Source organism: Amaranthus tricolor, chromosome 8 (assembly GCF_026212465.1).
Source record: "Amaranthus tricolor cultivar Red isolate AtriRed21 chromosome 8, ASM2621246v1, whole genome shotgun sequence".
NCBI classification, from domain to species: domain Eukaryota; kingdom Viridiplantae; phylum Streptophyta; class Magnoliopsida; order Caryophyllales; family Amaranthaceae; genus Amaranthus; species Amaranthus tricolor.
Genome location: NC_080054.1, coordinates 23317095 through 23343453, shown reverse-complemented (window position 1 = coordinate 23343453; position 26359 = coordinate 23317095). Strand labels below are relative to the sequence as shown.

At 34.0% G+C, this 26359-nt stretch overlaps 2 protein-coding genes across 4 annotated transcripts; one reads left to right on the top strand and one right to left on the bottom strand.

Moving 5' to 3' along the window:
* The first annotated feature begins 508 nt into the window (after positions 1-508).
* LOC130820772 (uncharacterized) lies at positions 509-4653 on the top strand. 2 transcript variants are annotated; one of them, XM_057686280.1, is made up of 4 exons: positions 509-1266; positions 1350-1785; positions 2735-2806; positions 3488-4653. In XM_057686280.1, the coding sequence occupies exons 1-2, from the start codon at positions 510-512 to the stop codon at positions 1502-1504; spliced, it is 912 nt and encodes a 303-aa protein (XP_057542263.1). In that variant the 5' UTR covers position 509; the 3' UTR covers positions 1505-1785; positions 2735-2806; positions 3488-4653. The 2 variants fall into 2 exon arrangements, with proteins under 2 accessions (XP_057542263.1, XP_057542264.1); XM_057686281.1 differs by having other exon boundaries at positions 509-1270.
* A 3715-nt stretch (positions 4654-8368) lies between these two features.
* On the bottom strand, positions 8369-24861 carry LOC130821801 (WD40 repeat-containing protein HOS15). Of its 2 annotated transcripts, XR_009045372.1 has the most exons (15): positions 24627-24829; positions 18647-18792; positions 17821-18556; positions 16525-16619; positions 16376-16422; positions 15935-16079; positions 15405-15468; positions 14870-15028; positions 14650-14771; positions 12788-12862; positions 11439-11492; positions 11280-11353; positions 11042-11111; positions 10294-10368; positions 8815-8832 (listed from the first exon to the last, which is right to left on the bottom strand). XR_009045372.1 is itself a non-coding variant. In XM_057687579.1 (14 exons), exons 1-14 carry the CDS (start codon positions 24685-24687, stop codon positions 8607-8609), a joined length of 2079 nt encoding a protein of 692 aa, XP_057543562.1. In that variant the 5' UTR covers positions 24688-24861; the 3' UTR covers positions 8369-8606. The 2 variants fall into 2 exon arrangements, 1 of the variants encoding a protein (XP_057543562.1); XM_057687579.1 differs by lacking the exon at positions 11042-11111 and having other exon boundaries at positions 8369-8832; positions 24627-24861.
* Positions 24862-26359: the final 1498 nt, after the last annotated feature.

The window sequence follows — 26359 nt, the reverse complement described above, 5'->3', positions numbered from 1 at the left end:
TTCATTTCGTGTGACTGTTGTATGCTTTTGGAATGGTTAAATTCGATCAACTAGTAACAATTTTAAGTAAGTTGGGGGAAGACGTAAACTGTTTGCATGCAACTCATACATGGATTTGAATGAATTTAAACATTTTATATGCTCTAAGATTGGCATTGACACTACAAGAAGTACTGTTAATTTAAGTTTTAAGTACAATCTGAGTGGAGATTTGTTAGCTTTTCCGGTTGAGGATGAGGAGGCTATAGATGCAATGTGGGAGTATTCAAGGTCTACCCCTAGTCCTTCTTTAGAGTTATATGTAGAAGAGGTGCCCGGGAATGAAGATATCAATATTGTGGAAACAAATGCATTCATGAATATAACTTCTTCTGCTCCTTCTCATACGCCCTTCCCTACCCAAGAAACCCAAAATCTCTTTATGCTATCTTCCTCTTGTCCTTCTAATGAACCCAATCAACTTCAATTTCAAGTATCAAATGATGATACTTTTAACTTAGAAGATACAAATGAGCCTTGGGATGATGTTAATAGTGAGAGTAATGAATTTGTTGAAGCTCCTTCTGAGGACGATGTGTGTTGACGAGGAGGCTCTAGCTAATGACATGACCTTAGGAAACACTCCAACAATCGTTGCCCCTACACCCTATGCACTGGTTCCCCCTCTAGATGAACACATTGAGGACAACTCTTGGAGGTCTTGGGATTGTGATACAAGCTACACCGACGAAGGAGAGTTTCAAAAGGGTATGATGTTTGATAACAAAGATGCGTTGTTGGACGCTGTTAGATTGTATCATATTCGTAGGAACGTTGAGTTCCGTACTGAGACTTCAAATCAAACCGTGGTAGTCTTGAAGTGTAAGAGAGGGTGTGGTTGGAGGCTTAGGGCTAGGAAGAGCTCCTATTCACCATCATGGGAGATTATTACGTATAAAGGGAAGCATGGGGGTTGTGTATTAAGTACTGAAAACGTGTCAGCTGGGCACATTCATTTGACATCTTCCGTGATTAACAATCTTATTAGAAATTGTGTTGCTCAAGACCCATCAATTAAGGTCTCTGTTGTGCGTCAAATGGTGAAAGACCAATTCGGTGTCGAAGTGACCTATAAGCGGGCATGGTGTGCTAAACAGCAAGCCCTTCTGTCCATCTATGGTACATGGGAAGATTCTTATCCTCTTCTTCCACGCTTCTTGAAGGCACTGCAAATTTCAAACCCCGAGACCGTAGTTGAGTGGTTCTTTAAGAAAGATAATGATGTCGGTGTGTATGTATTCTTCAACATTGATTATTATGCATAGAACTTACACCTTATACATTTCATTAATACTTAAGTCTTACTGCAGGCACAAGGCATTGCATCAGTCATCAGCTCCTCCCAAGAGGAGCCCGTACGGGAGATTGCCCAAGGCATACTCCTAGGCACGCAATTTCAACACTTCATTCTGGAAGTGACTGCGCCCCACACCACTGCGTACGAGTACGAGTCATCTCCTCGTAACCCCGACGTTCATCTTGAGGAGGTTGACTTAACGTGCCCGGACTACGGTGTCGGGTCCTCACAGGGTGTCACATCATCACATTTTCAATCACCTCCCCTACCCGAGCATCATGCGACGGCCTCTTTGTAACACCCCGAGATTTTAATGAAGTAATTATTTAATATTTAATATTTCAGCCACCAGCAGGTACAGTAGCCGCAAGAGGTGGTTCCTCCACCATTTTCGTGCTCCACACCACTACAAAAACCACTTATACCCTCACCCATTTCTAGTTCCCCTTGTGAGCAATCTCTTACCCAAATTAAGTTTGTATGTGTTGATATTTGATTTCTTATTATTTAGAGTTCATATTTGTTAAATTGGAGTATGAATATCTTGATTTTGTTATGGGTTTGATTATTATGGTGATCTGAAATTAGATAAGTTAGGGTTTATATTATGATGAATTTAAAGGTAGTAATTTGGGTAAATTCATGAATCTTAGCTTGGATTAAGTTATATCTTAATAGGATTTAAAGTGGGTAAGCATTTGAAAGTGTGAATTGAACTTGAATAAGTTAGGGGTGGATGAATTAAAAGTATTATATACTATTTTTGTGGCTTGGATGATGTTTTGTATTGGAAATCTTGTATAAGCTTGTGTATGTGACACTTTGGATGAATGGTGACTAGTATTGTTAATATCCATTATTGTAGAGTAAACGATAATAATAATTACTGAGACGGATTAAGGTAGCGATTGTCATTAATGAAAGTATTATCGTGGTTATAGTCGTTTATGAGGTGGTTAGTTTTAAGCTCAGTTGCTATACTGATATGTTCAATTGTGTCGCTAAGTTGGGTGACTTTGACCCAAATTATACGAATCGTTATTGATTCGCCAAGCTACAAATCTAATTTATTCTTAATCGTTTCACTCTAAAAACCTTAGAAAAATAATAAACCACTACTATCATAGGTGATATGATTGTTATTAAGTGTAACGTCATGTATTACGTGTTCTTGAACATATCTTGATATAAACCTGACTAGAATCTAATGTTATGGTTTGATTGGAATTGATGGCGTAGTTCATGTATGAACATGGGTTGAATTTATTGCATGAGTATGCGTAGAATGCGTATTAGCTTGAATCGAAACTTAATTGGCTAATAGCGTAGCTTGTATGGAGTCGGTGCTTCGTAAATGATGTGAAGTAGGCTTATTAGTCTTACTTTAAACGTGTATAGGTGCCCGGTTCATAAGAGGGGCGTAAGAACCCCTTCGAAGCGATTTTTGTGGCTTGTCATCTTGCAGTGCAGGTAAGTACACGCAGTAACTGATTCTTGCATGCATCTTCAATATATTTTCCTTGCGTGATAATATTATACGAGCTAGGTTGAATATGATTTGCTATTTAAATACTGTTAAGTTTGTGTTACAAGTGAAAATCAGTTGTCAAGATGGTAGAGATTGAGTTCTGATATCGCGAGAGTAGAATGTTGGATTATATGAGATGGAATGGGAATGAGTCCCTTATTGATGAGATATTAAGTTGGATGTTACTGTGACTCCACTGGATTGGTACCCCAGTTGGTTTAGTTCCCGGAGGCATGGATCATCTATATATGGTCGCTGTACGGGGGTATGATCATACTTTGCCATTGGGCGCCGGCATGGCCGTCACCGCCCTTGGCTGAGGTGTTGCCATGTGGGTCTTGCAAACCCCAATATGGTGGCCTCTAGTCACAAAAGATGATACGTGGAATTAAGGAAGAAATAGAAAATGGTGAAGGCATTGAGAAGTGCACAGAAGTGAGGAATGGTTGGAGTAGATTTTTATACATTGGAGTGTCTTTCTTCCCTCGTTTTGTTGAATTGATTGTTGGTTGCATGTATAACTTGTTGCTAGATACTGACGTGTACTGCTTGTTTCCTTGTTGACGGTTTGTCTCTGATGGCCCTGCTATGACACGTTTGGTCTATGACTTTACGTTGAGCAGCAGGGGCGTCGTAGATAGGTCTTGCAGGTTTTGGAGTTTCCTTGCATTGCATATGGGGGGGGGGGGGGGATCGAGTGAGAACCTTGACGCGTGCCCTGTTCGAACCATTTTTGACGCTACATGTGATTTCGAATTGAAAGTGTGTATGTTTTGGTTGAGGCATGAGTCCTCCTTTTGATGTAATTCGTTCCGCTGCAAAGATTTATATCGTTTTATATTTTGTTATAGTATCTTGAATGGCTTGTACAGTGGATTATCTTTTTGCTTGGAAAACCCAAGTGTTTACATGGGAACCACGATCCATGCTTAGCATGTCGACAGAGGTTTTCGCGATGACCTTTCCGCCGTGATTCTGTTACGAGGCCATTGATGCCTCTTCATTATGATGATTTATCGTTTGTCTAAATCTTCGGCGCGTCAAATTTCAAGGCAGATGCTGCCGAAATTTCCGTAGGATTTTGTTTGGAAGTTTTCAAACGTCATCTCTTTCTTTTTCCTATTTAAATAAGTATTTATTTCTACAAGTGACACCCTTGAAGGGTCTGAAATTCAGGGGTGTTACAGGTGGTATCAGAGCCAGTGGTTCCTATCTTTCCCAAACGCTTCGTGTTTTCTCTAGTACTTATTCCTGTTTTGTTTTCGAAGTTAAACTGCTTTGTGAGTATGGGTAGACATGGGTTAGGTGCATTTATATATGCCTGCATTTTGAGTATTATTGCACATGAATTTGCACGCTTAGGCTTACGATCCTTGCAATGATTGGAATGAATCTTTGTAATGAATTTGTGGTGACTTAACAGATGACGTTTTATTAATTGAAATTTTAAGCATGAATTATGTTTGTAGGAGCAAATGTTGCAAGTTAGGGGTGTTACACTCTTACTATCGTAGGAGGCATCGTAAACCGTCACAGTTAGACAGGGTACAGGAGGAGGATTAGCATTAGAATAACGTTTGTATATATTGAACATTTGTACATACTCAATATTTGTAACATTTGGTCTTTTGTGTGTAAATTGTAACATATATGTTGATGTATATATTTTATCGTATTATCACACGTTTATTATGAATGAAATGATGTTAAGTATTCAGACTTTTCGGCGATGAATCATTCCGCCAAGAATGCAGTATGAATTTAATCAAAAACAAACAGACAATCATATTCAAATAAGGATGTTGCTATCGAACATTCAACACAATTTTAATCATGTTCAACAAATCCATATCAAATTACATACTTCATTCGTTAAGTTAAACTACCGTCGGTAACTAAGAAGGGTTCTTAAACTTTCTCATAATCCTTTCAGTCTCTTCTTTCCTATGTGTCATATCATCCATTTGTCTCTTTAGATTAAATATCTCATCTTTAAGCTCTTTTTTTCCTTTTCAAGCCGTACTATTAAGTCTCTCTGTCATTTTGTACCCTCCGGAGCAATCCATCTAAAGTATGTGCATCCTAATCCATCAACCAAGTAGAAAGGGCAAGCAACAAATTCACGCCCTGGATCGAAGTCACTCCAATCTGTATTAATCTCAACTTCATAACCACAATCACAAAGCTATTCAATACAATGCTCCTTTGACATCTACATAATACATATAATATAGTAACGTTAGTGAACTTTCTAAAATAATATTAACATTTATAAATTGAGAGTGAAACTAACATAATACCTTATGTTACCTTTAAAAATTGATTGAAAAGAAGAAGAATGATGTAGAATGGATATAATGAAGTATGGGAAATGATGGAGCTATTTATAGAGCATCATTACAACGGCTATTTTCAAGTTGCTAACGGCTAATTTTCTAATTAACAACGGCTACTTTAGTTCATTAAAAAAAAATTAAAAGAGCTAAAGTCGTTGTTAGTAACAGCGACTTAAGGAGTTGACTGGTCAACTCCATAAGTCGCTGTTACTAACAGCGACTTTAGCCTTTTATTTTTTTTTCTCTTTCGCTGTTAATAACAGCGACTTTACCCGAGGCTAGGCTTGGATATACGAACGCTTATTTTGGGAAATAAGTTTTTCCGAAGCTTATTTTTGGAATTAAGTTGTAAAATAATCTTATTTTATTCAAACTTTCATATTAAACTTGGGCCTTCTTAGTTCTCATATATTAATGCGGGTTTCGGTTTACGGTTTACGATTTTCAACAGACCGGAATTTATTACGGTTTTTCGGTCTGGTCTGGTCTGAAAATTTAAAAACCTACACCAGACCGGAAACCATTTAAAAAAAAAGTACCAGACCATTTTGACCGTAGACCAAACCAAATACTTAAATTACGGTTTGGTTTACGATTTAGACCAAACTCTGTTCAGCCCTAGATAAAATGTCACTACATAAGCGTCTGGTTAGAACCATAGGAAGATTAATATGATCCCCTTTTTTTCTATCTCGTCGTATCACATTCTCATTATGTTCGACGCTATTTGAAAATCTCCATCAATACTTCAGTGTAGGTCCAGGATAATCTTATGTTCCATAGTCCTGGGGCTATTTACAACTAGCCAATTAAGAATTCCTGGACTAACTAATAAAAGGCCTAGTGCCAGAAATGATCTTAGAAACCAATCACGTTCCGGGAAAAGATCTTAATATCGTATTTGTCTAGAAGAAAAACAAAAATTGCGTTTATTATAAGTTTTCATTATCACGTAGAATTGTCGTTCCATAGTAATATTAAAAAAAAATTATGGTACACTTGTGGCTAGGATTATTTTTAATATAGTTGGATTTTAAATATAATAGTAGTCTGAGAACAAAAATTTTCATCCAAGTTAATTTACTCAAATTTAATTAAAAATTTATTTTTAACATTTGATTAATTTTCATTTCCTTAGGATCTAAATTCTAAATTAACAGTTTTCATTTTCGTTTTCATTTCGTCTAATTGAAGCCAACAAAATTATGGTTGTATCATTGTTATAGCATATTATGGGCAAAGGCACTTATATTTCACTTGAATTGAAGGAATTAGAAGAAAAATAAATAGAGTCTCTCAAAACAAAAATAAAGTAAAGAGAGACATTTGGATGAAAATAATTTTCTTTATTTGATTTTCGAATTGAAAGACAGGGATTTTAAGAATTTAAGTCCCTAATTCTACGTTTGGATAAAAAATTATATGTTTTAATAAAATTTTCAAAAGAAATAAAAAAAAATGTGAGGCAAAGAAAGGAAAGGATAGGAAAGGGGAAAGAAAAAAATGGTAATGTAGGATCGAGAGTGACAAACAAATTACTAAACTTTTAAATTAGGAAAATTACACATGGTAGCATCTAGTTTTCATGAAACACTAGAGGTAGCATTTTTGTAAGATTTTTTCACGTGGTAGCATTCAATTTATGCACTATCTAACTGTCCTAGCATTTTCTGTTAAATTTAGGTTAATTTCTGTTTAATTCATCATTTTGTAAGATTTTTCCACATGGTAGCATCCAATTTTTGCTCTCAAATGTTTAATTCACCATTTTAAAGTTTTATTTACCGATTTATTTATCAACAACCTTAAATGTTGTAGCAATTTTATTTTCATTCAAATTATTAGCATGATAAAGTTCAAAAGGTGCATTACAAACACTAATAAATAATTCAGAAACCGCATTTTATAAGTTCAAAAGGTGCATTCCAAGCACTAATACATATCTACTTAATTGTTACAACATTTAAGGGCGTTGATAAATTAATCGGTGAATTAAAAGTTAAAATGGTGAATTAAACATTTGAGAGCAAAAACTAGATGTTACCATGTGGAAAAATGTTACAAAATGATGAATTAAACAGAAAGTAACAAGAATTTAACGGAAAATGCTACGGCAGTTAAATAGTGCATTGTAGCATTTAGATAGTGCATAAACGGAATGCTACCATGTGAAAAAATCTTACAAAAGTCTTACCATTTGCGTTTCATGAAAACTAAATGCTACCATGTGGAATTTCCCTTTAAATTATTTCAATACATCTTGTCACAAATAAAATTAACCAAGGTTTCCTGGAACATTGTGAATGTTGCAACTTGCAAGCATACACCAGCATAGATGATTTCTCAATTTACCTTCAACTTGAAAGAACTTTTTGAAAACAAAAGACTACACTTGATAGTTTCTTATTAAAAAGGTGCTTTATTGAATATTGATGCTTGACAATTGTATTTATGGTAAACAATAAAGGAAAAAAAGAAATCCGAACATTTAAACCTATCCTAGGTGGTTAATTAATTTGTCATAATAAGTTGAAAATTCAACAATCCCTAAAGAAGAGCTAGGTGTTTGGAAGCTATGCATGCTAAATCTAGAAGTACGAAGGCCATGAGGCGCAGCACGGGAAAGGATGGACATGATTGAAGCCTGTACGCCCTGTAGGCTGTAGGGTAAACAATGCTTGGGTTTAGCTAAACGGCTGTACAGTTCAATGAGTTATGCATGAAGAAGTTACGCCCCATCCATATGAACCTTTAGCGATGAATTGAAAGCCTTGTGCTCACGATGGCATTGTGTTCAAGGGAAGAAGACATGAATTGGTTGCTGCAGTTTTGAGATACATAGAGGATGAATTGAAAGCCTTGTGCTCACGATGGCATTGTGTTCAAGGGAAGAAGACATGAATTGGTTGCTGCAGTTTTGAGATACATCGAGATAGAGATGGCAACGGATCCTAGACCTGGCCCGGTTCCATGAGATCTATGAATCCGGATCTGGGTTCTGACAAATTGAATCCGCGGATCTGGAGCCTCCTTGGAAAACCAGATTTGTATCTGGGTCCACTTAAACCCGATCTAAATCCGATCCGTTACCATCCCTAGATAGAGATTACAACCATATATAATAAGCTAGAGATTAGTAAGGGATTAAAAAATTAAGAGTAATCCCTCGGACAGAAATCAGAGTATTAGGATACGGAGGACCAGAGCTCCAACAAAAATGTAATCTGTACAAATAATTAAATTACGGTTGAGTGTCGACAACATACACTGAACAAACAAGAAGATCTACTCCCCTAATATGCAAGCTAATCCTAATAACCCAAATAATAAAATAACTCAAATTACATTCTAATCCAGGACAAAGGCTAAAACCTGGAACTTCTAGTTCCTGTAAATATCCTCACTGTTACCGCCACATTCTGAAATCTAGAACACATACAGTATTGTTGGCAAAACATGCGGCGATTTTGTCGCCTTCTTTATTCCAACAAACTTCGAATATGCCCCCATTACCAGAGTACGTCTTCACAATTTTTCCTTCCCTAAGAGACCACACATGCAAGGATCTATCCAAAGATCCGCTAGCTAAATATTCACCATTAGGACTGAATGCAACAGAGTACACAGCTTCCCTGCAGATGGTAAAACATCAATCTTAGTAAATTCAGTTACGAGGGGAATACGAAATTTCATGCATCTACCTCCAATTTGTAGAAGCATGAAATAGTAAAAAGTCCAACTTGAGAACTTGTTTCAAATACAGCTTATCATCTGTCAAGAACAATAAAGAACAAAAAGTTCTAAGCTCTAACTTGAACCATCATATAATTGCTCGTCCAGGTCTCAGTCGACAGTCAACTGCACACTCCTTACCCTATAGTAACAATACACTTGCAATTTTTTTGGATTGAAGGAATTGGAAGGAAAGAAAGGGAAGAAATTTGGAGGAATACAATTTCTTTTGTTTGGATAGCAAATTTGGAGTAAAGTGATTTGGAAGGGAAAGATTTGAAGGGATTAGTTAACTCAATTTTGTTGATGACCAAATCTCTGCAAAAGTAGAAATATTTAAAAGGGAAATGGTTTCTCTACCTTCTTTTGTTTGGATAACAAATTTGGAGAAAAAGTGATTTGGAAGGGAGAGATATGAAGGGATTAGTTCCCTAAATATTGTTGATGACCAAATCTCTTCAAAAGTAGAAATATTTAAAAGGAAAATGGTCTCGGTCCCTTCCATTTCCCTACTTTTCTATTCTGTCCTAAATTCTTATCCAAACATGGCGTTAATAAAACCTCTATCCAATCAGGTCAAGGAAAGTAGCAACTGTCAAAGGCCCTCCTAACATCAAAACAAAGAAAGCCCTTGTCCCCAACTTAACCCGCAGCTCCTATTTTGATAAAGCGACCCAAGTACTATCATGTCACAGCAAAAAAAAGCTAATCACAAGTTTATGAAGCTCTACCAAAGTCCAAAAATGTCCCTAATGACCACAAACAAATAGAGAAAAAGAAAAAAGGTGGGGTTGTAGAACAGGCATTTTAACTCTTAAGCTATTGGAATGTATCTGAGATAAGCAACCCAGTTAGAGAAGGATGACAGAATCTCTTGACTATTTGCAAAAAGAATATATAAATAGTCAAAGGTAGCAAAATTAATTTATGTCAGAAAAGGAAATTCATATTTCCTCAAGTATCCTTAGACTCTAGCCCCTAATAATTATCAGATATGTGTACATCATATACATGCATCATGCATGGCAAATCATATAATCACAACACTCTACAAGTAGATATCAGGCTACTAGCGTATCATTTCAGCTAGAAATGATAATTTGTTACTCCACTTATCTCAGGAAAAATAAGTCTAGATATGGGACAAGTTCACATAAGCGCCAATACGGGCAAGACCAAATAAGTTAGATAAGAGACAATAACTTAGACAAGGGTCAATATGTCCACAAAAGGTGAATCACTCACATATTTCACTTATTTAGATTAAAAAAACAATGAAAAGCGCTAATTGACAGATACAGGTAAGTTCCGAAAAGCCATGTAGATGTAGCATTAAAGAATAAGCATCACAAAAAATCTACCTGTGACCATTCAAGCTGTGCAGTACTTTCCCTAGCCCAACATCCCATATTTTCACAGTGGAGTCAAAAGAAGCACTGCAAACATCAGTTACATTAGTGTACTAATAATCATTATTCAAAAATGGGACACCACATGAATCCATCTATAAAATACCTGTTGAAGACTGGGAATAAATTGATAATTGATGATTTACATAAATATGGGAACTCAGAGTCGTTCTCTTTTGTGTGCATTGTAACTTACTCATGCCATAACATAAGATATTCTATATTCTAATTTAAACCAAAAGTTCTCCACTAGAAAAATAAGGACAATAAACAACCATAATTGCGACGAATTAAGCACAAAATCAAAAAATTATTCAGGCACAAGACTTTACAAACCTCAGTAATTGTGTATAGCTACGTTCACATCAACCCTTCTCAGCAGTTATAGCACAAAAAATGACTACCTTGATATATTTTTGTACGAGAAACTTATAGGAGTACAATACACAACAAAAAAATCGGACATGTCCCTGAAAATGCAATTCTTGTGTACTTTACATGCTTTCTTAGGAAATGAAGTTGACAGGTGAGGTGAATATACACCATCATATCCTGAACATTTATAGCACAATATGACTACCTCGAAATATTCATGTATGAGAAACCCATTACAATACACAAGCATTGTTGACATCTTTATGCAAATGCATTTTGTATGAACTAGTTAAACTATTGTAAGGCAATGATAGAAAATGCTTACTCTGGAAAACGAAGTTGACAGGTGTGATACACAATAGTATTATTGTATGGCAATGATAGAAATTACCAACCTAAAGCCAAAAACAATAGATATATTTGCAAGTGTTTACATAAACAGTTTATTATCCAAGCTGAAAAAAGTGTCAAAATAAAGATCTTTTACAGAACAGGCACAACCTAATAATGAAAACACTTGATTATTCATTATACCTCATTTGCACTTGGTCAAAGAATAGTACCTGGCCAGAAGCAATTGCTGATTTGGGTTGTTTGTGCCTGAACCAGTAGGGCTCCACCTAATAGTGTATATCTCCTACAAAACAAACAGTAAAATTTATCATCCTTGATTTTCTAACACATAAAGACAATATTAAAGGAAAAACTAATCAAAAGCAAACCTTCGAATGATCTTTTAGATCATGGACAAAAGTATTCTGCTTCATGCTCCATACCTATACCAATACCAATATTTTATACATCGGTTTGACAAATCAGCCTACAGTATGCTCAAATATTAACCTATGATGCAGAGATGACAATATTCACAGGCTAAACTTTGTGAAAAAAACTTTAAAACGGTTTACATATTGATATAAGATATAACATGCATTCACATACTAGATACCATAGTCACACAAGAGATAAATCTTGTAGGAATAAGACATAGAAGTACTAAACCTTCCATCACACACAGTGAAAAATATAGCAGATAGCTCCGAAACCAGAATTTCTCAACTTATTCTACGTGCCACAATCCCACAACACAACTCTAAAGAGCAAATTTTCACTACAATAATGCGGACAGAGAGAAAACTCACTCAATAGTAGAAAAAGTGAACAGAAGATAGAAGTCAAATGCAGCGTAAAATTGCTAGAGCTTTTATAGCGTAACTAGAGCTGTTCAAATGTGATACGATCTAAAAACTCAAACCGACAGTGTATTCTTTTAGGTTTATAGAACCGCATCACCCAAACCAAAGTTGATCTAAACCGGTTTATAAGCGAAAATAGGAAAATTGAGCTCGATCTGCAACCAATTTTAATAACCGACATATAACCATTAATCGTGATTACTCGAACCTATAGTGGCCGTAAGTATCCGGCCCGAATTATGCACGAAACCGAACTTGATCAGACTAAAACCGACTTAATCCAAATCAATTTTTAATCGCACCTAGCTTTCATTTTGTCTCATGGCAATGTGGGATAAATTTTGTATGTCTAGCTCTTCTCCCTTTTCTTTTACAAGGAAGCACTTAACTACTTTCATTTAGTTTCCTAAGCAATGTGAGAGAAAACTTATTTTGATATTTTGCTCTTCTCCTTATTCCACAAACAATGTGGGTTAAAATTTCATTTGCCAACTTTTCTCCCTTTTCTATTATAAGGAGCACTTAACTTCTATTTTGTTTACTTAACTTTTATTTTGTTCCCCAACAATTTTGGGCAAATTTTTTTTTTTTTTTTGCTTTTATAAGGATTGAGCATTTAGCTTTCAAACAATGAGGGACAAAATTATTTTCCTAGCTCTTCTCCTTTCTTTTATAAGAGAGCACCTAGCTTTCATTTTGTTCCCCAAGTAATATGAGACAAATTTTATTTTATAAGTTTTACCTACTACATCAATATTACCATAAATAACAAAGAGGTACGTGTAAATTCAACTGAAAACTTAAGCATATAAATGAACCAGGCATTAAAATAAATAATTTAGAGTGCTTTTGTCAAGAATAAATAACTAAGTAACCTTTGCTGTGCTATCATCCGAACAAGAGGCCAATAATGTCCCAGTTGGGTCCCATTTGACACAGTTAACTTCACCCTGATATTGAGAGGAACACAAAACCATGCATTAATATTATGTTGCATACTTTGAGTAAACATCAGGTAAAAACTTTTGTATTAATGCTCCAACAAAAAATCAACTTCAGTCCTTAAGGCGCGAGACGCAAAAGGTCCATTTCTCCTAAGTGCAAGGCACAGGCTTTTTGTATGCAAGACGCACAATTTCGCTGAAAAGCTCCAGAAACAATTTTAATACATTTTTAATACTTAAAACAACATCAAATTCATATTTTAATAACCTATAAGTAAGATAAACACTACTTTAGCACATAAAGTCATACAATAAGTCGATAACATAGTCTTGACTTGATTTGTGAGAAAACAAGAAAGAAGAAGGGAGAAGACATTACCTAGGTGGCGAGGAGTAAAGATGGCGGCACTTCAAGGCTATGTTACATGGACACGGTTATGGGTACGGATAAGGGTGGAATCTTAGCATCCGGTACATCATTTTTAAATTTTTGGGATATGATTATTTAAAAAAATGTGAATTTTTAAATGAGATAAAAAAATAATTAAAACTGCCTAATTATAAGTTTTCCATAGAATGTAAAAAGTTAATAAAAATTAATAAGGGTAGAACTCTCGATTGATCTTGGTGGGACCTTAGAAAAATCAGAGTCTAATAAATAAAGTTTCAACTAGGGAGAGAGAAAGAGAACAGGTATATCAGGTAACTGTTTTCAAGTGGCAATAAATGTAGACTCGTTGTCAACTTGTCATGGTTTAATAAAAACAAAAAAAGTTAAAAGAATGATATAAACGTATTTACAACTTCCATGTAGCAGGGTATCACGTGGGTTTCTTTTACCCATTTTTAATTAAGTCTTTTATCCTTTTAACAAAGCCCAAAATTCACAGTTTTATAATTCACGAGAGAGAGAGAGAGAGAGAGATATATAAAAAAGACATCCAGGGAAAAGAGATGCAAATCAACAATGGAAAAAGACTAACGAGTTGAATACGATTGAGAAATTCTCAATTAAAAGATGTTTATAGTGGCCTTTTATCACCTTGGCGACCAAAAGCCCCAAATTCACAGTATTATAATTCACGTGAGAGAGAAAGAAAAGATATCCAGGGAAAACATATACAAATCGACAATGGAGAAAGACGAGTTTAAGAGGATGGAGAAACTCTCAATTAAAAGATGATTATGGCGACCTTTTATCACTTTCGCAACCAAAAGCCCCAAATTTATCCTCGATACAGTTAAGTTGGAGCTGTAAATTTCAAATTTATGAAAAAATTTCAAATCTAGAGTTTTAAAGAAATTGCAAACCCTAAAAATGGCGAAATAAATTTCAGATCAGGCCTACACAAGGCACAAAAGGCGCGTGAGATGTCGAGGCTCATGAGGTGCAAAAAGGCGCGCCTTTGAAGAGCCTCCTATATCGCGTTGCGCCTTAGAATCAAGGAGGCATTTAAGTGATGGCCTAGGCATGCTTTGTAAAACACAGCTTCAGTCTCAAAAGGAAGACACCAAACACTTCTTGAGTTCCCTTTCCAGCTGCAATCAAACCCATAAAACCCTTCCAGAGTCCAGACACCCTCCCTCAAAACACCAAATACTGGGGGGAGTACTCAGATGGGCAATCAACAAGAACCACTGATTTTTTTATCATAGACGATCTTTTTAGCCATTTAAAAAAGAAAAGACCAAATACTCAATGCACCATCCAAATGCCAGTTGCACTCAGCCAAAAAACAGACACTATTCACAGGAAGTGGTACAAGAACATGATCATCACAGAGAAAACAAACCTGGTGTCCCGCAAAGGTTTTTACAGGGCAGGCCTCGCCAACATTGCACACATATATCATGTTATCAGTGGAACTTGTTGCAAAAGAACTATTGTTCCGCCAGTCAACATCCAATGTTGGACCTAAAGGAAACCATAGATCGAGTAAAAAAAGAGCATATATAAGTTTCTAATAAAAGGAAATTTTCAATGATTCGACAATTTCCCCTAATAAAATATACCTGAATGAAACTCGAACTGTTGCTTTGGTTCTTCTGCTTTCACATCCCACACAATGGCTGTTTTATCACAGCTACCTGTAAGAAGATAATCACCCTTCTTGTTCCATTTCAAAGAAAATATAGGCCCCTTGTGTTTAGTTAAAGTAATCTTCAAGTCACCTGAACAGAAAATAATACGAAAGAAAGCTATAGTAATCAAATTGCAATGTACAACATACACATCTTGTACTGAGATCAGCATATAGCTCACATGATGACCAATGACCAGAAAAATCAATTCAAATTTGCAATGCAATTTGCGAACCAAAACAGTCCTGCCATGGTTACATAACACAATGCTCTGCTGGATTACATGACTACCATACCCACACATCTAATGTTCCAAACCAATCAGAAGCAGATTTAAGCAGATTTTTTAAAAAAAAGTTCAAGAAGTCCTAGGTAATTGAGGTTTACAGCCAGTTAAGACCCATAGGATCCAGTTCTTCCATTTTGATAAAAAAAATAAAATAAAAAAAAACAGGTGTAGATATACCATTAGTGTTCCAAATTCTTGCTTGGCCATCATAAGATCCTGTTGCAAGAAGTGTACCTTCCCCCTGAAAAAACGTAAGCAAACAAGAACCTTAAAACAAAGAACATACAAACATTAACCTCAGAAAACATATGGAGGCGAAACTAAGAGAAAGTTGTCCGTATCCACAAACTATCAAACTAGAAAAAGAAACAGGTAACGGATTTGAGGTCATTTCAAGTTATGGGACTTATCTCACATTGGTTGTATGGGCAACAAATGAGGGAGTTATCGATCACACCTCTCTCACCTAGTAGACTTGTCTTTTGGTATGAGCTCTCCGGTTTGATCTATAACATAGCACATTACACAACGTGTGATGATAACAACACTCCTTTAGTGTCGTTACTTCTTTTACTTCTCCAATCCAAAAAGTTATGACAAATGAAGTAATACTCATTATATGTTATCATGCATGTAAACAAGCAATCATATTCCCATTCATAGAAGTATAATCATGCAATTTGTGAAACTACTCAATTACAACTTACATTCCAATCAAGGGTAGTAACATCTTTGCTTTTCTCATTCGTTTTCCCCTTAACATGCTTCAACACCACAACATTGGCAGAAACATTTTGTGATCTAGAACCTTTATCAGAGATTGTCCAGATCCGAGCTGTTGAATCGCCAGAACTAAGACAGACAAAAATGAATGTTAAAATCTAAAGTGAAGCAGTCTGCTAAAGCTTCCACATGGCAGTGGTAGACTGATGTCAATCTGGAATGCTAAATCTTAAGATCCACTACAAGTAGAAAGACTGCATTTTAAGGATCAAGCTCTCAACAATCAAGTTTTAAATCCATCAAAATTTGCCTCAATGGATCAAACTATTTCTGTAAAGCAGTTTCTACTTTCTAGTGACAAAGATAAAGTTAATTGAACTGGAGACAAGCTTAGGCACAACCAAAAACATTGCAAAGTTACTCACCCAGATGCAAGAAGTGACCCAGAAGGACTCCATGCACAAGCGCAAACCTAAATAATATACAATTCAAAATACATTCATTAAGTTTATTTCTATCAAGGGTGTATTGAAATGAAGTGGGTTTGACTGGAGAGAAAAGAAATTAATAAAACCTCAGATGTATGTCCTTCCAAAATTGTCACATCAGAAGTAGAAATTTCACATTCCACAGAAAGTGTTGACGGGCATATATCCATTGGCTCAGGTTCTGTAACATCATGAACTGAACAATTTAACATCAACAAAGCCCATCTCACAGAGATTTGATCCAAGAAACCACAGGCAATGACATGCAAGAGGCCAGGAAGCCAAGGAACAACCATTTGTTGACATAAATTAGCACCAACCATTCAAGACTAACAAGCTTCACACGCTATTCACCAATCACTCAAGTTTGACAAGCTTCACACGCTAAAATGGCCAACATCCTTAAAATTATTCAAGTCAACAACATTCATGGACTCAGTTATTTCCTAATCAGACATAGGCCAGAGTGTCAATATACGTGCTTGAACCCACCCCATACTTGCATTCCACAATTGCACATGAAATGCCTCCTTTTCACATATAACAAAAAAAAAAACCCAATAAAGACCCCCCAATCAGCCAGTCATCCTCATTAAGATAATCAAGACACAAAGGTAATTTTCATTTTTCACTTAACAAAAAAATCTGGCCTTGGCAAGTATGAAATTGAAGTGGTTAAAATAACAGATTCCATTCTAATCACAAACCAAATTATGAAGTAAGTACTGCCATATCCAGATTTGATTGTCTTAAGGAGTTTTCTTCTCCCTTCTTATAATATCCTCATTTAAAATTGAATGGGAAGATTCTCATTATCCAGATCAAATTGCTCCTCAACAAAAGTGTACTCTCTTCTAATATCCTCAACAGGAACCAAAAGTGAACCATGTGAGCAAAAAAAATTTTTAAAAAATATAATGCAACAAGTTCCTTTATTAGTATGTCTCTTTCAATTAAGCTCAAATCTGAGCAGGATGAGCATAGCATAACTCTGAAATAAAGTTTTTCTCAACATATTAATACTATTACGAAAAAATTTCTAAATAGACAAAGGGATATGCACAATGTCTATGCTTTAAAAATTTAAAGAGCACCGAAGTATTTTTGTCAAATAAAAAAGTATAGCTAAGCATTTGCAATCCCACATCACAGCTGCAAAGATTTAGCAGTTAGAACACATCACATCAAAACCATATGGAACACAAATAGAAAAATAAACAAACAAATTAAAGACAAGGCACATTCAAATGAATTTTGCCGTAAAAAGAAGAGATAAGCACTTGCACATCCATATCCATAAAAATAGAGATTGAGGGGAAAAACAAGTAGAGCTGAAACACTTTCCACATAAAAGCATAAAACTAGACTCATGGATAAAATACCAGGACAAACTCGATTGTCTTCATTTTTTAAGACAGACTTCTCCTCTTGCTGAACACCAGTTTCTTTGTCAACGGGGCCATCTTGTAGCTGAATTTTGTCCTGCCTTTCTTTCCCAGCTTTATCTTCCTTTTCTTTCCCATTTTTATCATCCCTTTCTTTCCCGGCTTTCTCTTCCCTTTCTTTACTGATTTTTTCATCCCTTTCTTTACTGATTTTTTCTTCCCTTTCTTTTCCAACCTTTTCTTCCTTCTCTCTCCCAGTTTTTTCTTCCCTATCTTTACTGATTTTTTCATCCCTTTCTTTTCTAGCCTTTTCTTCCTTCTCTCTCCCAGCTTTTTCTTCCCTCTCTTTCCCAAATTTTTCTTCTTTCTCTTTTCCAGCCTTTTCTTCCTTCTCTCTTACAGTTCTTTCATCCTTCTCTATTCCAACTCTCTCATCCTTCTCTTTTCCAATTCTCTCATCCTTCTCTCTTCCAGATTTTTCAATCTTCTCTCTCCCAGCTTTGGCATCCTTCTCTTTTCCTTCTCCATCCTTAACATTATCTTTCTCCCTATCAATACCCCTACCATCTCTTCCACGCTTCCGATCTCTATGCTCCTTTTCAGATTCCTTTTCCCTATCCTTCCTTGAACTTCTTCGCTTCTCTCTAACCATCCGCCTCAACTCATTCACATCTTTAGTGATAAGATCAATAGGCTGAATAAATGAGAAATCTTCATCAATATCCGCATCACTCTGCCACATCAACAATATCATTAACATCAGAACCACATAGAGAACAATAAATAATACTAGAAAAAAAGGACGCACGAGCTTTTCGCTTACAATACTCATGTTCGCTTCCATTTCCAAATACTGAAGCCCTTTCTGCACGAGAGTAATAAGAGCACCTGGAGGAACCAAATTGCCATCAAGGGGGCACTTATTAATGCCGGCCTCATAACCTAAAGAAAACGCAGAGTGCGCAAACCCTACAACAGAAAATACATCACAAACTGATATACATTCAAGCAAATAGAAGAGTGAAAAGGAGATCTAATTATCTTACACATCCTATTATAAAAAATAATTGCAGTACAAGATAAAAAGTATTTTCTCAGGCAAAAGAAACATCCTAAACATGAACTCAAGCAATATATGATTTGACATCAAACATGAAAACAGAAGCATATTGCGTGTCATAAAGTAGGTTGTCAAACTGACTGCCACAATGTTATCCAAAGGTAAAGCTGTTCCCTGAATCAAAAGAACCAAAGAATTTTCTACTCCTTTAAATCCTTAAGTTCCTTTATACATGTACAACTCAAAGAAACACCGAGCAAACAAGCACCTATGAGATATAACCAAAAGCAACTGAAACTGGAGAGCAAGGTACATATCCAGATTCCAGAGTATTCATAATCGTACATTCGTATTTCGTGATGTCCAAACCACCCAGTCAACCAAGGGGTCCATCCGTCCATCATTAAATAGAGTCAATCTTCACTCAATCAAAAAGAGCTGATCAAACTACAATAGAACCATATATTGATCCCATCATTAGCAAAGTTGAAGTCTGGATGTACACACTACACAGCCACACCCTTACTGCCTCATAAGTTCATGCTAATACAGAGTTTTGTAAAATAGCATGACCCCAAAGTTATGCTAATACAGAAATCTTTTTACGGGTATAATAAAATCTTCATAAAATAGGAGATGAAATAAGAGAACCACCAAATGGAGCAGTGGGAAAAAACTCACATAAGAGGCAAAAGATTTAAAAATGGAAAAAGCATCTAATACATAATCTAAAGAGAGAAAATTTCCTTTAAAGGTCATCACTTCGGCAAGTTATCAATGGAACAAATCCAGCCCCATCAGTACCCTGGATTATACTAGTGTCTATTGTCTACTTCTTTAAAGATGTTACATAACAATCCAATAGTAAAATCTTTAAATATCCCCTTTAAAGGACACTAGAAAGCTTGTTCCATGTCCAAACCACTTAAAACATACATTATACATATTCAATCACTAAACTGCAGGCTTTAGTTAACATGTCATATATTCGATTGCCCTCATACTGGTAAAAAAGGGAAGTTTAGATCTAATCAAATAATTAAATCATGTAAAAAGACAGCTCAGATAATACTCTAACCAACTAATCCTAGCATAAAGAGGAAAGTTGTGCTATGATATGCAGATTCCAAAATTTCAAGAGTTTTCAAATAGGTGGAAGTAGGGCTCTGGTGGTCAATCTGCTGATTCCTATATCCAATATGTTTTCAGTTTCAAGCCATTCTTTTTATTCTGTTGATAATTGGTGTTATGTCAACTTTTGAGGCTTTAATTGTTTTTTCAAAATTATGGGTTTTTGATTTGAAATGCTTTTTCTTAGTAATTGATTTTGAATTGAGGGAGCTTGTATCTATTCCTTGGCAAAGTCATCTCATGTAGCCTAGTCCTAAACTTAATGGGGTCCTAAGCAAGTAGCATTTGGGGCCATTTAAAAAAATAATGTTCATACTAACTTAGAAATAAAAATCATAGAAGTCAACTTTACCAAAATAAAAAAAAGGTTCAAAGTATAAGCATTAATGTTATTACTTATTAATAGCAAATATGGATTTTTTAATGTTTGATTGAAGTTGAACTCATACAATTACTATTAAAACAGTAGTAATTTTCATTTCTAATGAACAATAAATCATATCCTTGTATTTAAATGAAACTTAAATTATCATAAACTAATAGTTTTCATGAAACTAAAATTCTAAGAGTAGTAGTTTCTAATTTTCAATAACCTTTTATGTTCGATCTCCAATCATAGGGAACATGAGAACTAGTAAAATTTTAACTTTATATGATGGGAATTTCAATAGTATTACTCTTCCAAACACCAAACTCCTCTAAAAAATTAGGTCTCATTTAGGACACTAAAAAATTTAGAATTGAAATTGGGCAAGAATTTGCAACTTTAGGAGTTAGAATTAAATCTACCAAAATCAATTTCCATATTTTAAGTTTTGGTTACCCATATTTTAAGTACATCCTTGCCAACTTTGATATTTTAGATTTGAAAATTCAAGTCATAAGATAAATTTCAAAAAATCAAATATGCAAATCTAAAAGAAAAAAGATCCCTATAAAAAAGTTATTCGATAAATATATAATCAAGCAATTAAGAATTTAAATTTAAAATCTGAAAATTAAAAGAATTGGCGAATGTTGAACATTAACGTATCTTTTACAATATCTTTACACAAAAAACACCTAACTAAAACTTTTTCCATCTCCTTAACTCTAAACCCCACTTCATTATTTCAAACTACAATCTCAAATCTTTTGCTATATAATTTCACCAAAAGCACATTTACTTTTCACCCATGTAGCACGTTGATGTTTGGCTTTTTCGCGTGTTGAAGAACGTTCAAAACCAAATAAATCAAAAACAGAAAGTAGAGTCATAGAGAAAAACCTGGTGAAGACAAGAAGCAAAGAAGAGGAGGAATTTCATCAGAGCGACAAGTTAATAATTTTTGAAAATGATCATAGAAGGTTTGGGTTGCTATCATGATGTAGTGGGTATGGCTGATTATGTTTATTCTGATCTAATCGAAGAAGGTGAAACTCCTCATATTCTATCCCTAAGTGGCAGCACCTTGGGCACGCCACAGCTGATATCATGTAAATAAGTGTGGTATAAAATGAGCAAGGGAAAAAGTACAAATACTAGGATATCGTCCGGAAACAATGGGCACCATGACCCATGTGTGTAATCAAATGAGCAACGGCACATAGGGTATGAGCATAGGAGGTTAAGGAAATATAAGAATCTTAGGTAATGGGAATTTAGAATATATGTAGCTTAAATGGTAAATATTTAGAGTTAGTAGATGTCATAGAAATGATTAAAATTAGCATTCTATGCCTAAAAAGACAAACAGGTTACCAATAGGGCCAAAACAATTGTAGCTGAAAAGCAGGAATATAAATTGAGGTGCTCGAGACAAGATAGAACGAAATTTAGTTGGTGTTATTAAGGATGAACAAACATCTAAGGATGTAGTTAGAGACATGCAGGAAAAATGATAGGATTATAGGAGTGAAAATTGTATATGGTAAAGAGATTTTGAATGCATAAGTGTATGCACTACAAGTGAGGATAAAGGAATCAATAAAAAGAAGACACTAGGAGGATCTCGATGATATGGTGCAAAATATACTAATTAAGGAGAAGCTCTATATCAAATATAACGTCACTTTTGACTGTTGTCCTATCATTGCGCACAAGCAAACTATTTCCTCTCTAGAAAATCGATCTTTGCCGCTTGGGGATGGAACATCCATCACATTTCCATTTAAGTTCCCCAAAAAAAACATTCATCTTTCTACAACTTAGACTACTCAAGTTTGCTTGTAGATTTCCAATGTGCAATCACTTTTTTCAATATGACCACTCATGTCATGACACAACCATAAGAAAGCATGACAAGCATAGGATGGTTCTTCGAATACATTGATGTCCGTTTGGGATTTTAAATGAGGAATTAATAGATTTTATAATTTGTTCACCTTTAAGGACTATCAACTTTATTGGATTTAGATGTAAAAGGGAGTCGCAATGAGCTTGGAAGGGGACTAAGCTTAATGGCCGAGAATGATGGAGCTTTTATGGATCTAAAACCTTAACTTAGTAATCAAACTCACTTGTACACGTACATATAGTTATGCACTCTTAACAACCTGATGGGCCAAAACCGCTCATACAAATTGATTTAGCTCCGCAAATAAATCCCAAGAAATTTGACACAAAAACTATATATATGAATATGAATATGAATATAAAAAATGTATGAAATACATATGAACAAGGCAATAACGAAAAGCTTCTTCTCAAATTTAAGATGGAACATATATACAAAAGGAAGTGAATTGATTAAACATTTTTATAAAAAGAATTCAACTAAAAAATTACTTGATGAGATTTTTGGATTTATAGAATTTAGTTCAAGATAGAATATCATCAATTTTGAACAACATTATGATATTTCATGTTTGATGAGATACTACAAAATTTCATATATTCGCCATCAGATGCAAAGTTGATTTATTTAACTTCTATTTTGACCTTTTGTTATGCATTGTTTTGTTATAAAAAGGATTTGGGGAGAAAAGAGATCATTTTTACCATATTTAATACTATTTTGTAGGATTCGTAAAATACAGTTGTAGTGTAAATCATGTTACGTTTATTATATTAAATAGTCGATTTTCACATGTGCTAATATTTATATATCTCATGAATACTCGTCGAACTGTATAATTTTTGTTCTTGTTAAGGTGTTTACATATACTCATAATTTTTACTACAATTGAAATTGGGAAAAAGAAAAAGGAAACAATGTTTTTTCTATATTTTATCAAAAGGCGCAGTACTAATGAGTTATGTCGGTCATTAAACACATTTTGAAATCAAAATTGAAGAATTGTTCAAGAAATAGCAAATAAGTCAATAAATAATGGTTCCAATAATTCATGTTTGATATTTTAGATTTTGATAAGGCATAGCAAGGGATGGGATTCAAAATTCAAGTACAAACGTACAATAGATAAAAACAAATTCAATAATCCATCCCAAAAGGGTAATATTTTTTGTTTATTCTATTTTGCATTGTTTTGGCGGCATGGCCGAGTAGAGCAACAAATCCTAGTTCCCAATTCAAATTTGATTATCTATTACAAGTCTTTTATTGACTATTGACAAAGATAACTCAAATAACCTAAAGCTTGCAGATTATAAATGATGATTTCTATGTATCCAAGAATTTTCAAAAGTGAAAGTTATGTAAGCTCTTGTGTATAGATTGCTAGGAAAGATTTTTCCCATATTAAATAGGGGAAGAAATACCATGAGACCCATCATTCGCTTCCATTTTGATTATTGATTGGACAGGGGGATCCGAGGATTAGTAATTGTGGAAAAGAACGGTGGAATAGATTTTGTACACATACTCAAAAAGAGTCTATGTATTACAAAATTGAATTGGTTAATTAAATTAACGGTTCAAACAGATAGTCCAAAATATTTTGACCGGTGCCACGGATTTCACTATTATTCATAAACAATAATGGAATAATTCCTTCATACTCATAGAAAGAAGACATAATTCACATAGATATTAACAAGTCTCGATTGGGTTGCTTTGATAATAATCATTACGTTTTCACCTTTCAAGGTAGCATGGGAATGAAGTGGACTCTAGAAAAAAAATGAAATCGTGAAATTCAAATTTACACCAATAATTAGCTTCAAAACCATTAAAATTGCACTAAAAATTGCTCACTTAGCCCTCCCCTTCCTTCGCCCTATAAAAACAATACTCCAAAATCTGAAATAATTGAAATCTCCAGACTCCATCTCAAGCCTTCATGGGAATTTTTCTATTTGTATTTTCGTATATTAATTTCAAGCATGCACGGTATACTGCTTAAACCAACTCATTTACAGATGGCATTTTCTCATCGATTTCCGAATCAACATTTGTAGAAATCTGATTCTACTACAGCATCTGGATTAAATCAACAATAATACAATTTTAGCAATAACTAACGAAACCCTAATTTTGAGTTCTCGAGTCTCAAACCAAAACAACGGCAAAAAGAGATGGCGTAAAACCGCAAACAACCCCCAGTGTATAAAATAATGGATGTTTTTCAGAATTAGAAGAAAACAATTCAAAAAGCGAAAAACAGGAGCAACGAATTATATTATATATTATATTTTAAAATGAAAGGAAATGATAAAAACAATAAAAAGAACCTGATTCTTGAAGATAACGAAAAATCAAAAAGTTCAATTCGTTGGAAGTGATGGAAGTCATGGTTGAGAATTCAGCGGTGAAGAAAATGAGTCAGGCAGCCATAGTTTTGAAGCTCGATATTTTTAAGCTTTCAATTTAAGGCAGAGAGAGAGAGAGAGACAGAAAATGAATGTCAAGAGTCAGCCAATACTGGAAACAACGTTTCGATTTGGGTTCAATTTTAATGACCATAAATTCTTCGGTAGGTATCGTGAGAGCAGGACCGGACCGCAATAATATAATCGGTAAAATTATAATTTTTTTTACAATATGTGAATAAGTTTAATAATTAATCAATTTAAAATTATATTCTCTCGATTTCTTAATGAATTTTTTCACAATAAATGTTTACGTCAATTAAGAAGAACAAAATCATTTATATAGTGAAAATTTATTGAATATTAAATTTGACAGAGAAGAGTGAAGATTATAAACATTAAAAAATATTAAAAGAAAATTAGTGCAAAAAATATGGGATTCACAACGAATAAAAAAATTATCTTCAAAAAAAACAAATAAAAAAAATAGTTTTAAGTTAGTAGACTAGAAAACATGTGGGTACCATAAGAAATATAAAAATTTTTAAATTAAAATTAGTGAAAGATATGTGAGGACCATAAATATTATTGAAATATTAAAATGAGGATGAATAAGTTTATTTTTTTCCAAAATTTATGACATATAAAAAATTCTTTGTGGAAACAGTAAATAAAAACTTCTTTAATGAACAGATGGACTGATTATTACCTTTAAGGTCAAAATTATTATTTTTTTTTAAGTTATAACTTATTGCTCCCTCCAATTCATTAGTAATGTCCTATTTGTTTTTTGGATACTATTCGTCTCTTACTCTTAATTTGTATTTTATTATTAATTTATAAGTTAAAACAAAGTCAACTGGTATCTTGTTTGATTCGTCTAAATGCAAGAATTAATTATATCAATTTTCCATGATTTTTAATTATGCACATTTAGAGATATTAAGGATTGAATAAATGCATTAGATGTAGTGCATAAAGCAAATGAGACATTAATAGTGAATTGGAAGGAGTATTTGATTGATCACTTTAAGGTCTGAATTGATCACGTTAATGTCGAAATGGAAGACTTTAAAATAATTGATTCATTTAAGATTATAAGTTGTAAGTCGAAATTTTTATCACTTTAACGTCAAAATTAATCACTTTGAAGTCAAAATTGAAATTTTTTATTGATTTCATTTAAGAGTTATAATTGATCACTTTAAATTCTGAATTGATCATTTTAATATCAAAATTAAAGACTTTAAAATAATTGATCCATTTAAGGTTATCAACTTGTATAGAAATTGATCTCTTTAATGTAAAAATTGATTTCTTTTAAGTCAATATTGAAATTTTTATGTATATTAATCTATTTTAGGTTTACATTAAGTTGAAATTGATCATTTTAATATCAAAAATTGATAAAACAAAATTAAATTTATATTTTTAGTTTTTTGATTTTGGGTCATTTTTATTTATAAATTTTTAACTTGTTAACTAGTCCAATTGTACCACCTCAATATGAAGTGCGTCTTTGTATGCTTTTATTGCAAAAATGTATGGATGACGCAATAAAAAATATTTTTGCAACTTTGAGCTTCAAAATACATAATTTTTTACTTAAAATGACAATTGCAACACTTAAAAATTTTATTTCAAGTCTTAATTTT

Bases quoted from the DNA above. Each gene is read 5' to 3' on its own strand.
- LOC130820772 (XM_057686280.1), top strand. From the start codon at position 510: ATGAGCCTTGGGATGATGTTAATAGTGAGAGTAATGAATTTGTTGAAG. The intron at 1,267-1,349 runs GTGTGTATGTAT...GTCTTACTGCAG, and splicing joins TAAGAAAGATAATGATGTCG to GCACAAGGCATTGCATCAGT.
- LOC130821801 (XM_057687579.1), bottom strand. From the start codon at position 24,687: ATGACTTCCATCACTTCCAACGAATTGAACTTTTTGATTTTTCGTTAT. The intron at 18,793-24,626 runs GTTCTTTTTATT...TTTCTGTTGTAG, and splicing joins TCGTTATCTTCAAGAATCAG to GGTTTGCGCACTCTGCGTTT. The intron at 12,863-14,649 runs GTTTGTTTTCTC...TCTCAATATCAG, and splicing joins AAACCTTTGCGGGACACCAG to GGTGAAGTTAACTGTGTCAA.